Source organism: Entelurus aequoreus, linkage group LG14 (genome assembly GCF_033978785.1).
Source record: "Entelurus aequoreus isolate RoL-2023_Sb linkage group LG14, RoL_Eaeq_v1.1, whole genome shotgun sequence".
Lineage (NCBI taxonomy): Eukaryota > Metazoa > Chordata > Actinopteri > Syngnathiformes > Syngnathidae > Entelurus > Entelurus aequoreus.
The window spans coordinates 54,964,745-54,979,744 of record NC_084744.1 but is presented as its reverse complement, the minus strand read 5'-3'; the positions used below and the strand labels follow the sequence as shown (position 1 = coordinate 54,979,744).

At 33.8% G+C, this 15,000-nt stretch overlaps 1 protein-coding gene across 4 annotated transcripts in view; it reads left to right on the top strand.

Moving 5' to 3' along the window:
- The window catches only part of LOC133665062 (acyl-CoA-binding domain-containing protein 5-like), a 34,029-nt gene that overhangs the window by 532 nt on the left and 18,497 nt on the right, over positions 1–15,000 (top strand). For 3 of the 4 annotated variants that reach the window (XM_062070229.1, XM_062070228.1, XM_062070226.1), the window contains exons 1-7: positions 5,737–5,833; positions 5,988–6,095; positions 6,328–6,451; positions 9,066–9,138; positions 9,279–9,423; positions 9,513–9,549; positions 12,622–12,782. In XM_062070229.1, coding sequence (XP_061926213.1) covers positions 6,014–6,095; positions 6,328–6,451; positions 9,066–9,138; positions 9,279–9,423; positions 9,513–9,549; positions 12,622–12,782 — 622 coding nt within the window. In that variant the 5' untranslated portion in view covers positions 5,737–5,833; positions 5,988–6,013. Of the gene's footprint in view, positions 1–5,736; positions 5,834–5,987; positions 6,096–6,327; positions 6,452–9,065; positions 9,139–9,278; positions 9,424–9,512; positions 9,550–12,621; positions 12,783–15,000 lie in introns of those variants that run through there. The other variant, XM_062070227.1, reaches the window with a different exon arrangement.

The window sequence follows — 15,000 nt, the reverse complement described above, 5'->3', positions numbered from 1 at the left end:
TTTTTAAATATACATACGGAAAGAAAAATAATGATAATTCGACCTAAACAGGACGACATTTGTGTACTACGCTTCCCATGAACACTTGCGGTTTAAAGCCCCTTACTGTGGGCGATACTGGATTTAAAACTACATTTCCCAGCTTGATAGCGCTTCCGTTTCAATAATCATTGTTTTTTAATGTACATATGTACACTTTCACGCCATTGGAGCACATTGTATGGCTAAAACTAATACAGATGATAACAGTATATTTTACAATGAAATACATATTATACATGCGTTGTTTCGTTTTAGTATATTAAGTATTTTTTAAAATATATATACGGAAGGAAAAATTATAATAAATCGGCCTAAACGGGACGACGTTTCTGGACAACGCTTCCCATGAACACTTGCGGTTTAAAGTCCCTTTCTGTAGGAGATTCCCCGATCATACCGGAATGAAAACTACATTTCCCAGCTTGATAGCGCTTCCGTTTCTATAATCATATGTACACTTTCACGCCAAAACTAGAAATAATACCGGTTATACTAGTATTAAGTGTGCTTTTTTCTTTTTCTCTCTTTTTCTTTGAAATTGTAATTTTACTGCCTTTTTTACATAATTTTTACACCAGAGGACTACAGATGAAAACTAACCTTCTGGCTAATTCTAGCTTTTTTTAACCATGTGTAGTCATGTGTTTTTATGAAATTGCATTGTCCCCTTTGAAATAAACTAATCTTAATATTTTACAATGAAATACATAGCATACATGTTTTTGTTTCGTTTTAGAATATTTTTAAGTATTTTTTTTAAATATACATACGGAAGGAAAAATAATGATAATTCGGCCTAAACAGGACGACGTTTCTGGATACGCTTCCTATGAACACTTGCGGTTTAAAGCCCCTTTCTGTGGGCGATTCGCAGATGATACCGGAATAAAAACTACATTTCCCAGCTTGATAGCGCTTCTGTTTCTATAATCATTGTTTATTTACATTCGACATATGTACACTTTCACACCAAAACTAGAAATAATACGGATTATACCAGTATTAAGTGTGCTTTTTTATTTTTCTCTCTTTTTCTTTGAAATTGTAATTTTACTGCCTTTTTTACATCATTTTTTACACCAGAGGACTACAAATGAAAACTAACCTTCTGGCTAATTCTGGCTTTTTTTTAACCATGTGTAGTCATGTGTTTTAATGAAATTGCATTGTCCCTTTGAAATAAACTAATCTTAATATTTTACAATGAAATACATAGCATACACGCGTTGTTTCGTTTAATGTAATTTTAAGTATTTTTTTTTAAATATACATACGGAAGGAAAAATAATGATAATTCGGCCTAAACATTTGTGGACTACGCTTCCCATGAACGCTTGCGGTTTAAAGCCCCTTTTTCTGGGCGATTCTCCTATGATACCGGAATGAAAACTACATTTCCCAGCTTGATAGCGCTTCTGTTTCTATAATCATTGTTTTTAATTGTACATATGTACACTTTCACGCCATTGGAGCACATTGTATGGTAAGAAAATGGCAAAAAAATAATACTAATAAAAATAATAATAATAATCATTGTTTTTTTTGTTTTTTTTTGTTATTGTTTTTTTACACGAGGACCACTTTATTTCGTTTTTTTTTTTTTTTTTAATTTTTATTTTTATAAACCTTTATTTATAAATTTCAACATTTACAAACAGTTGAAAATAAAGTAAGTACAAAAACTGTACAAAACAGTATAAAAACAGTACAAAACAGCGCCAGGGGGTTATAAATTGAAAGTAACTAAAATAGAATGCAAAAAAAAAATATATATATATAATAAACAAAGTGCAAAGCCATAGGCTCACTCAATCTCAGTAAATAACTTAAATTTGCAAGACAGCATCATCGTTTTCACAGCTTTTTGGTTGTTAGAGGAAGAGAGTAGAGATGTCCGATAATATCGGTCTGCCGATATTATCGGCCGATAAATGCGTTAAAATGTAATATCGGAAATTATCGGTATCGTTTTTTTTATTATCAGTATCATTTTTTTTTTTTTTTTTTTTTTTTTTTTTTTTTTTTTTATTAAATCCACATAAAAAACACAAGATACACTTACAATTAGTGCACCAACCCACCCCATTCACACTCATTCACACAAAAGGGTTGTTTCTTTCTGTTATTAATATTTTGGTTCCTACATTATATATCAATATATATCAATACAGTCTGCAAGGGATACAGTCTGTATGCACACATGATTGTGCGTGCTGCTGGTCCACTAATAATACTAACCTTTAACAGTTAATTTTACAAATTTTCATTAATTACTAGTTTCTATGTAACTGTTTTTGTATTGTTTTACTTTCTTTTTTATTCAAGAAAATGTTTTTAATTTATTTATCTTATTTTATTTTATTCATTTTTTTTAAAAAGTACCTTATCTTCACCATACCTGGTTGTCCAAAATAGGCATAATAATGTGTTAATTCCACGACTGTATATATCGGTTGATATCGGTATCGGTTGATATCGGTATCGGTAATTAAAGAGTTGGACAATATCGGCATATCGGATATCGGCAAAAAGCCATTATCGGACATCCCTAGTAGAGAGTGTTTTAATGTAGAGTTCTAAATCTTTTTTAAAGGCACAAAAAACAGGTCGGGTTTTGATAAACTTACATTTATGAATATAAAACTTAGCCAATAGTATAATGAGGTTGCAAAGGTCAAATTCCTTTTCCAATTTTTTTTCATACAGTGTAAAACCAAATATCACATCTTTAAAAAAAAGCACAAATTTGTCATGAATGTTGTCCACGATAATCATTGTTTTTTTATGTACATACACTTTCACGCCATTGGAGCACGTTGTATGGTAAGAAAATGGCCAAAAGCTAAAAATAAAACAGATGATAACAGTATATTTTACAATGAAATACATAGCATGCAAGCGTTGTGTCGTTTTAGTATATTTTTAAGTATTTTTTTTAAATATACATACGGAAGGAAAAATAATGATAAATCGGCCTAAACAGAACGACGTTTCTGGACTACGCTTCCCATGAACACTTGCGGTTTAAAGCCCCTTTCTCTGGGCGATTCGCCGATGATACCGGAATGAAAACTACATTTCCCAGCTTGATAGCGCTTCCGCTTCTATATTCATTGTTTTTTTATGTACATATGTACATTTTCACGCCATTGGAGCACATCGTATAGTAAGAAAATGGCTAAAAAATAATACAAATGACAACAGTATATTTTACAATGAAATACATATCACACATGCGTTGTTTCGTTTTAGTGTAATTTTAAGTATTTAAAAAAATATACATACCAGGGGCGTCACTAGCTTTTAAAGACAGGGGGGGCTTAGCCCCCAGCAGATGCACAGGATGCGAGCGAACGTAGCGCACGAGCACAAAACTTCACAAACGGCTAACAAAGACTTAGAAATTAATCATTGTTATTATTATTATTTCAGTGGGTTTATTTTCAATGTGTGTTCAGTACAACAACAAACATGGGTTTGCACAGTGACATTTTGTTTACAGCATCAACAAGAAACAATGACTTGCATGATCCTTCAAGATACACTGAAACACAATGAAAGTCATGGCATTAGCCTCTATGTTATTCATTCACAACATAGAGGCTAATGATCACCACTTTAGCTCACAATACAATAATTGTTTGTTCCCAAATATTTTGAAGTTGCAGAGATTACATTTTGGGCACATATGTGATTAAAACTGTTGTAAATTCAAGCCCTGGAAATATTACTTAATTACTTGAATTAAAGTAATATCTGGATCGGGATAATTTGGCTTGTATATCCATCCATCCATTTTCTACCGCTTATTTCCTTCGGGGTCGCAGGGGCGCTGGAGCCTATCTCAGCTACAATCGGGCGGAAGGCGGTGTACACCCTGGACAAGTCGCCACCTCATCGCAGGGCCATGGCTTGTATATAATATATTTGTATATATATATTATGGCAAGCCGTTAAGGAAATTAAATATATATGGAAGTCTGAATAGAAATGAGAAACGTTTAAACTGTAAATAAGAAAGACTTAGAGTCCGTCTGCTGATCTGAAAAAGAGCCAAAGCTGTCAAAGAGCTGAGGGACCATCTTCAAAGTGCAATGCTGAAACAAATAATGCAAACAATAAAATGTAACTTCCAGGGCTTGAGATTAACATAGTCCCGTCGTCCCGGGGATGGTAAAAAAAAATGCACGGGACGAAATTAAATGATCGATGGCTTTTAACCATTTTTTTTCTTTTTCTTTTTATGTATTTATTCATTTTACATTTTATATTAAATGTCTTGGTTTTTCCACCCTCTGAAAATCCTATGAAATGTTTAACAAGCCATCCTATAATAATACAGCAGCTATTAATGTAACAATACAATAAAACAAATATATTTAATGATGTTTTTTTCATTATTTTAACAATAGGCTAATGTATATTACTTTATACAGATTCTACAAGAAACACAAAACTTAAAAACTAAATTATTTACAATTGCAGACACAAGGTTCTTGTTCTGCAGTGCTTTGTGCTAATGTGCTTCGTACACCTGCAGGACCGCAAGCAAGGTCGCATAGAAAAAGCGGACTGGATTTTGAGTGATGTGGATATTTTCTATATGAACAAGTGGAATTGATTGGATACCGACGCACTAAAGGGGCTCTCTACCTTACACTATGAAGTGAGGGGAAACTGAGTGAATAATGACAGGTTATATGATTATTTATTTAACCTCATATTCGGGCCACTTTATAATGAATATGTCGGCATGTATTTGTAAAAAAAAAAAGAAAAAAAGTTTTTTTGTTTTTTTTTAACACCAAATTATTTAGGGGGGCTTAAGAACATTTTAGGGGGGCTTGAGCCCCCCTAAAATAGGCCTAACAACACCAATGATACAAACGGAAGAAAAGATAATGATAAATCGGCCTAAACAGAACGACGTTACCGGACTACGTTTCCCATGAACACTTGAGGTATAAAGCCCCTTTCTCTGTTCTCTTATAATATTGGTTTAAAACTACATTTCCCAGCTTTATAGCGCTTCCGTTTCTATTGTCAATGTTTAATTGGAAACATTATTATGCTCCAGGCAACATTTTTTTCTACATTAAATGTCGATTTTTTTAGAAAGTAAGGCCTACATTTTGTAATCGGCTTAATGGTTTACAATTATCAATCAAATCTTGGAGAATGATTAAGAGTTCAAAAGCCTTTAAATTGATAAATTTGTTTAAAAAAAAACATTTTAAAGTGATTTGGGTAACCCTAACCCTTTTTGTCTTTTTATTTTTTATAACATTTATTATTATTATTTATTAATAATTAATACTCTATCTGTATTTGCTTTTGTTTTCTTTCCGTGTTGTTGGAAGTGCCATGACTGTTGTGTGAATTATAAATGTATGTATTTTGTTCAATTAAAAAAACAAACAAAAAAATAACTTTTACGCCATTGGAGCACATTGTTATGTTAAGAAAATGGCCAAAAACTATAATAAATAATACAGAAGATAACAGGATATTTTACAATGAAGTACATAGCATACATGCGTTGTTTCGTTTTAGTATATTTTTAAGTATTTTTTAAAAATATACATACGGAAGGAAAGATAATGACGAATCGGCCGAAACAGGACGACGTTTCCGGACTACGCTTCCCATGAACACTTGCGGTTTAAAGCCCCTTTCTCTGGGCGATTCGCCTATGACACCCGAATGAAAACTACATTTCCCAGCTTGATAGCGCTTCCGTTTCTATAATCATAATCATTGTGCATATGTACATTTTGGAGCACGTTGTAAGGTAAGTCGCCAAATGTTTACATCTACGCGGACGTTGTAGTGCTAAATAAGGTGTAAAAAATGGATTAAAAGAAGTCGAGATGTGTATATTTAGAGGAAATTTATTGATGAATGAAAGTCATTTCGAGTTAAAATGTTGTGTTTGATGTTGCCAGGTGAGGACTATCGTGTGGACGCTCACATGGCGCAGGAAGAGGACCAACACACCCTGCGGGCTAAATTTTATGCTGCGGTTAAAGTGATCTGCAGCCTGCCGAACGAAGGTTCTGTATTTAATCGGGAAAGAGATAACAATGAGCATGAATGTGCTAATTTGTATGAATGACGTGTGTGTGCTGCACATTATAAAGGGACAAGCGGTAGGAAATGGATGGATGGATAGTTAGGTACAGGTGGCGGACCTACTTTTGCAGTTTTAATGCTTGCCTTGATTACCTGAACTGCTCCTTGGAAATTCCCTTAATAATACCTTTGTAATACCCTTTCCTCCACCAGGTCCCTTTCAGCTGTCGGATGACATGATGCTGATGTTCTTTAGCTACTACATGCAGGCCACCTCGGGCCCTTGCAGCTACGCAAGACCTTTTGGGTTCTGGGAGTCGCAAGAACAAGCGAAATGGTGAGCACTTTTCCCGCCGTGAGGTTTGAACTCTATTCAACTATGCCTTTTTAAAGCAGTGTTTCTTGGCCGTTGTACAGAGCAGTGTTTTTCAACCACGGTGCCGCGGCACAAAATATTGTTTGGTGTGCCGTGGGACACTATGTAATTTCATCTAATTGGGTTAAAAATATTGTATGCAAACCAGTAATTATAATCCGCAAATAATGTGCCGTTGTTGAAATACAGTCTATTATACAGCATTATTCACATGTGAATAATATAAAAACAGTCTAATATACAGCATTATTCACATGTGAATAATGTAAATACAGTCTGTTATACAGCGTTATTCACATGTGAATAATGTAAATACAGTCTATTATACAGCATTATTCACATGTGAATAATATAAATACAGTCTATTATACAGCATTATTCACATGTGAATAATATAAAAACAGTCTAATATACAGCATTATTCACTTGTGAAAAATTTAAATACAGTCTGTTATACAGCGTTATTCACATGTGAATAATGTAAATACAGTCTATTATACAGCATTATTCACATGTGAATAATATAAATACAGTCTATTATACAGCATTATTCACATGTGAATATTATAAATACAGTCAATTATACAGCATTATTCACATGTGAATAATATAAATACAGTCTATTATACAGCATTATTCACATGTGAATAATATAAATACAGTCTATTATACAGCATTATTCACATGTGAATAATATAAATACAGTCTATTATACAGCATTATTCACATGTGAATAATGTAAATACAGTCTGTTATACAGCGTTATTCACATGTGAAAAATGTAAATACAGTCTATTATACAGCATTATTCACATGTGAATAATATAAATACAGTCAATTATACAGCATTATTCACATGTGAATAATATAAATACAGTCTATTATACAGCATTATTCACATGAGAATAATATAAATACAGTCTATTATACAGCATTATTCACATGTGAATAATATAAATACAGTCTATTATACGAAGGGAATAAGCGGTAGAAAATGAATGGATGGACAGTCTATTATACAGCATTATTCACATGTGAATAATATAAATACAGTCTATTATATGGCATTATTCACGTGTGAATGATATAAATACAGTCTATTATACAGCATTATTCACATGTGAATAATATAAATACAGTCCATTATACAGCATTATTCACAGGTGAATAATATAAATACAGTTTATTATACAGCATTATTCACATATGAGTAATATAAATACAGTCTATTATACAGCATTATTCACATGTGAATAATGTAAATAGTCTATTATACAGCATTATTCACATGTGAATCATATAAATACAGTCTATTATACAGCATTATTCACATGTGAATAATAAAAATAGAGTCTATTATACAGCATTATTCACATGTGAATAATATAAACACAGTCCATTATACAGCATTATTCATATGTGAATAATATAAATAGTCTATTATACAGCATTATTCACATGTGAATAATATAAATACAGTCTATTATACAAAATTATTCACATGTGAATAATATAAATACAGTCTATTATACAGAATTATTTACATGTGAATAATATAAATACAGTCAATTATACAGCATTGTTCACATGTGAATAATATAAACACAGTCCATTATACAGCATTATTCACATGTGAATAATATAAATACAGTCTATTATACAGCATTATTCACATGTGAATAATATAAATACAGTCTATTATACAGCATTATTCACATGTGTATAATATAAATACAGTATTATACAGCATTACTCACATGTGAATAATATAAATAGAGTCTATTATACAGCATTATTCACATGTGAATCATATAAATACAGTCTATTATACAGCATTATTCACATGTGAATAATATAAATACAGTCTATTATACAGCATTATTCACATGTGAATCATATAAATACAGTCTATTATACATTCAAGTACAGTCAAAAAGGAACATATGGCTATGCTATCATATGGATGGCTATGCAGAACGGAACTAAAACTGAACTGGCTGCAAAGTAAAGAAAAACAGAATGCTGGACGACAGCAAAGACTTACAGCGTATGTACGTACTGTATGTACGTATGTAGGTATGTACGTATGTATGTATGTATATACTTACGTATGTATGTATATACTTAAGTATGTGTGTATATACGTACGTATGTAAGTATATATTTACGTATGTATATACGTATGTATGTCTATATGTATATACGTATGTATGTATATATGTATGTATGTATATACGTACGTATGTATGTATATATACGTTAGGTCAGGAAAAAACACAGAGGGTATATCATCCCTACAAGCCTGTTTCGCAGGTTTTCCTGCTCGTCAGGGGATTTTATTTGATTCATTTAATAAAATTGTATAACGGATAAACCACAGAAACCTCGACTATGTATGTATATACGTATGTATGTATATACGTATGTATGTCTGAATAAATGTTTGAGTATATACAGTATGTGTATTTGTATGTGCAATATATATGACTCCCAGTCTAATACTGTATATATAAGGACTCCCACTCTAATATGATATTAATGCTCAGCGTTGGTTCATCCCTGACTTTGTTGCCAGGGATGCATGGAGTTCTTTAGGAAATATGACCAAGGAGGACGCCATGAAGCATTATGTTGAAAACATCCAGCTGGTACGTTGAATTTCAGTGTCATACAAATCATTGTCATGATGTCACTGCTTTGAATGAAGGATTCATAAACGTAATGAACAACAATGTAATGATGTTTCACGCCCACCTAACGGAAACATTTTTTACTCTGCATATGGCAGATTTTGGAGACCATGCCCGTCTCAAATGAAGTCGCTGAGCTGGTTCAGAAGCTCGGCAATTTCTACACGGACGTGGTGGAGGACGAAGGTGAAAGGGATGAGATGGACAGCAGACTTTTCACAAGGCCGTTTGCGCAGCAAGCAGGTATCGAATTTAACCAGGAGCCCGATTAAACCTGAAAAGTGACTTATTTTCTTCAAAAATGTCTTTTATTCATCTATTTTTATCTTTAGATGAGCTGGTCACTCCGAGGAAACCTGCAATGGAAGGAAAGTATTTTTACAATGCACTGTTTGATAAAATAATAGAACGTATTCCACAGCTATTGTGTCTCCCCGTCACCTTTGTTGTAGCGGTGTAGCGTGCGAGGACGGGAGTGGAAGAAGTGTCAAAAGATGGAGCTAACTGTTTTAATGACATTCAGACTTTACTTTAAATCAATAACATCTCGTCATCCGTGGCTCACCAGTGCAATAACAACGCCGGAAATGTGTACAAAAAAAAAAAGTCAGACTGGAACTCTCTAATAACTAAAGTTCCTTGGGTGAATAATGTAAACTCACTACACCGGTATGTTTTAGCGCTTTCATTGCGAGTTTACTGACAGATATAAGTAAGAACTTTACACTACTTTATATTAGAAATGGCAACAGTGGAGGATGAATGTCCCATAACAAGAAGATAGTGAAAAAGAAGAAGCTTATCGACTATAGTGTCACCACGGACTACAAAGGCGGACACGCGCAATTTTTCAGGATTTATGCAGATCCCAAATACAGATCAGCAGGTACCATTAGGTAAGAAAAGTTGATTTTGCATAATACTGCGAAACAAAACGCCAGATACTGTCTTACCTTTTACACACACCATAATAATACTCCTATGTTTAATGCGCCGACAATACATCAAGCGGTGCGGCTTCATAGCTTACCAAAGTCGTACTAAAACATTTTTGAGCGCCGTGTGTAATGTTCTGTATTTTCAATGGAACATACAAAATGTTGGTGTTGTTCACTTAAGTCATATTGCCATCACAGTGCAGTCTACACGTATTTCTTATGTTTGACTGCCATCTACTTATCACACTTGTCATTTCACCATGTACCAAATAAAATTGCTTCGAGGTCGGTAAGCAAAACCAGAATTATTCCGTACATTAGGCGCACCGGGTTATAAGTTTTGAGGAAAAAAAAGGATTTTAAGTGCGCCTTATAGTCCGTAAAATATGGTATATATACTGTATGTATATATGTATATATACTGTATATATAAGTGCATATATGTATGTATATGTGTATATATGTATAAGTATATGTATGTATGTATGTATGTGTATGCATGTATAAATATATGTATGTACATGTGTATATATCTATAAATATATCTGTATAAATGTATGTACAGTATATGTATGTATCTACAGTATGTATAATTTTGGTGTTGTTTACCTGAGTCATATTGCGGTCTACACGTATCTCTTATGTTTGACTGCCATCTACTGATCACACTTATCATTACACCGTGTACCAAATAAAATTGCTTCGAGGTCGGTAAGCAAAACCAGAATTATTCCGTAGATTAGGCGCACCGGGTTATAAGGCGCACTGTCGAGTTTTTGAGGACAAAAATGGATTTTAAGTGCGCCTTATAGTCCGGAAAATATGGTATATATACTGTATGTATATATGTATATATACTGTATATATAAGTGCATATATGTATGTATATGTGTATATATGTATGTATATGTGTATATAGGTATAAGTATATGTATGTATGTGTATATATGTATGTATATGTGTATGCATGTGTAAGTATATGCATTTATATGTGTATATATCTATGTATATGTGTATATATGTATGTATATGTGTATATATGTATAAGTATATGTATGTATGTGTATATATGTATGTATATGTGTATGCATGTGTAAGTATATGCATTTATATGTGTATATATCTATGTATATATGTACGTACAGTATACACTACCGTTCAAAAGTTTGGGGTCACCCAAACAATTTTGTGAAATAGCCTTCATTTCTAAGAACAAGAATAGACTGTCGAGTTTCAGATGAAAGTTCTCTTTCTGGCCATTTTGAGCGTTTAATTGACCCCACAAATGTGATGCTCCAGAAACTCAATCAGCTCAAAGGAAGGTCAGTTTTGTAGCTTCTGTAACGAGCTAAACTGTTTTCAGATGTGTGAACATGATTGCACAAGGGTTTTCTAATCATCAATTAGCCTTCTGAGCCAATGAGCAAACACATTGTACCATTAGAACACTGGAGTGATAGTTGCTGGAAATGGGCCTCTATACACCTATGTAGATATTGCACCAAAAACCAGACATTTGCAGCTAGAATAGTCATTTACCACATTAGCAATGTATAGAGTGTATTTCTTTAAAGTTAAGACTAGTTTAAAGTTATCTTCATTGAGAAGTACAGTGCTTTTCCTTCAAAAATAAGGACATTTCAATGTGACCCCAAACTTTTGAACGGTAGTGTATGTATGTATCTACATTATGTATAATTTTGGTGTTGTTTACCTGAGTCATGTTGCAGTCTACACGTATCTCTTATGTTTGACTGCCATCTACTGATCACACTTATCATTACACCGTGTACCAAAAAAAATTGCTTCGAGGTCGGTAAGCAAAACCAGAATTATTCCGTACATTAGGCGCACTGGGTTATAAGGCGCACGGTCGAGTTTTGAGGGAAAACAAGGATTTTAAGTGCGCCTTATAGTCCGGAAAATAGGGTAATTATTATTGAACCGCATTTTTTGTTCATTCTGTCTTTTGTGGCTGTTCCAAGACAGGACCCCAAGAGGGACTACTCCCCTTCTATGCATCAGTTGGTATAATATTTTTTATAACCAGAGCATAAAAAAACACAATACTCACGAGGCTGCAGTCAGGGCCCGAAAAAGCTGAGGGTCGTCCCTCTTGTTGCTTAACCTCTTAAGGCCCAAGCTGTTTGTTTACATGCATTTGTTTATTTCTCTTTGCTATTTGGGCTTATTGGACCCTAATTAGAATAAAAACTAAGAATCATCTTTTGATATGATGTACTTAGTCCATAAGTACACAAACGTGTACTTCATGTTTAGTGACATGCTAATTCATATTTTTACACTTTTTTTCCCCAAATTCAATTGTATGTTGTACTCTTCTGACACCACCAGATGGCAGTATAAGTGTCCACATAAGTGGCCATAAGACCCCAATTCAGTAGTGTACACAATTTTGGAAATAAGAGCTAAAAGGTGCTGTCCACGCATGTGGCCACGAAGCCTGTGTGTATTTACGTTGGTTCTCGTGTCCCTTTACAGGCTACGGAGATCTGTGGAATGATATACAAGACGTTCAAGAAAAGGACAGTGTTCAAAGCGTGAGCTTCAATCCGGTCGAGGATGCTAATGAATATCTGGGAGAAGAGGACATACATGAAGAAAATGAGACTGACAATGATGAAGACAAGTCGGATGTAAAAGGTACTACTAGTGGGTCATATTTGGGTTACTGTCCCATCAGTTTTTCTCATATATTCTGCAATGTATGAGCCCATCACAAATACATTGGGTCCGCCACAAGTACAAAACCCAAAACCAGTGAAGTTGTCACGTTGTGTAAATCATAAATAATTTGTACATACAGTCATGGTCAAAAGTTTACATACATTTGTAAAGAACACAATGTCATGGCTGTCTTGAGTTTCCAATCATTTCTACAACTCTTTATTTTTTTGTGATAGAGTGATTGGAGCACATACTTGTTGGTCACAAAAAAACATTCATGAAGTTTGGTTCTTTCATGAATTTATTATGGGTCTACTGAAAATATGCATCACATGGACAAAGATAAGACCTTCTGGAAAAAAAGTTCTGTGGTCAGATGAAACAAAAATGTAGCTGTTTGGCCACAATACCCAGCAATATGTTTGGAGGAGAAAAAGTGAGGCCTTTAATCCTAGGAACACCAGGCCTACCGTCAAGCATGGTGGTGGTAGTATTATGCTCTGGGCCTGTTTTGCTGCCAATGGAACTGGTGCTTTAATGAGACAATGAAAAAGGAGGATTACCTCCAAATTCTTTAGGACAACCTAAAATCATCAGCCCGGAGGTTGGATCTTGGGCGCAGTTGGGTGTTCCAACAGGACAATGACCCCAAACGCACGTCGAAAGTGGTAAAGGAATGGCCAAATCAGGCTAGAATGAAGGTTTTAGAATGGCCCTCCCAAAGTCCTGACTTAAACCCCATTGAAAACATGTGGACAATGCTGAAGAAACAAGTCCATGTCAGAAAACCAACACATTTAGCTGAACTGCACCAATTTTGTTAAGAGGAGTGGTCACGTCCTCCAACCTCTGAGGACAAAGCTACGAACAATGGGTGACCGGGCTTTCTGCTCCGCCGCTCCCAGGCTGTGGAACCCTCTCCCTGACCACCTGAGGGCACCACAGACTGAGGATGCTTTTAAAAAAGCCTTTTTTTTTTAGATATATGCATACTAGTTCTAGCTATTTGGCTGTTCTAGTTTTTATTTTTTATTTTTTTCAATTATCTTTTTATTTTTATTTTTTAATACACTGTAGCACTTTGAGGTTGTTTACTCAATGTAAAGTGCTTTTTTACAAATACAATCTTTTATTATTATTATTATTATTATTATTCAAAAATTCAAGCAGAAGCTTGTGGATGGCTACCAAAAGCGCCTTATTGCAGTGAAACTTGCCAAGGGACATGTAAGCAAATATTAACATTGCTGTATGTATACTTTTGACCCAGCAGATTTGCTTACATTTTCAGTAGACTCATAATAAATTCATAAAAGAAGCAAACTTCATGAATGTTTTTTTGTGACCAACAAGTATGTGCTCCAATCACTCTATCACAAAAAAATAAGAGTTGTAGAAAAAAGAAAAACCGGGCTTTCTGCTTCGCCGCTCCCAGTCTGTGGAACGCTCTCCCTGACCACCTGAGGGCACCACAGACTGTGGATGCTTTTAAAAAAGCTTAAAAACCCTTCTTTTAAAAAAAACAACTTTTTTTTAGATATATGCATACTACCGGTAGTTTTAGCTATTTGGCTGTTCTAGTTTTTATTTGTATTTATTTTTTATTATCTTTTTATTTTGATTTTTTAATACACTGTTAAAAAAACAACTTTTTTTTAGATGTATGCATACTAGTTTTAGCTATTTGGCTGTTGTAGTTTTTATTTTTTTAAATTTTTTATTATCTTTTTATTTTTATTTTTTAATACACTGTAGCACTTTGAGGTTGTTTACTCAATGTAAAGTGCTTTTTACAAATAAAATCTATTATTATTATTATTATTATATTATTTATTTATTAATTGTTTTGACAATGAAATCAAATAATGCCAATGATGATGTTGATGAATTATTGGATGTTTTCGATGAATTATGATTGACTGATTGTTTCCAGCTGTTCACGCTCCTCCTGGTGAGCCACTTCCTCCTCCTATGATTAAGAAGACAGGACAGCTGGGTGTCATGTTGAAGGAGTGAGGAGTGAAACAGTTTATTCGCCGCTAAATAAGTGTTATTTTGATGATTTTGAAGTCAACCACGGAGAATATTTTTTGTTTGTGGAAATAAATTATGATCATTTGGAATCTAGAAATATCTCCGCGAGTGCTAATTAAGGAATTTAGTGAGTCATAGACCTCCTCCTCAGGACTACTCT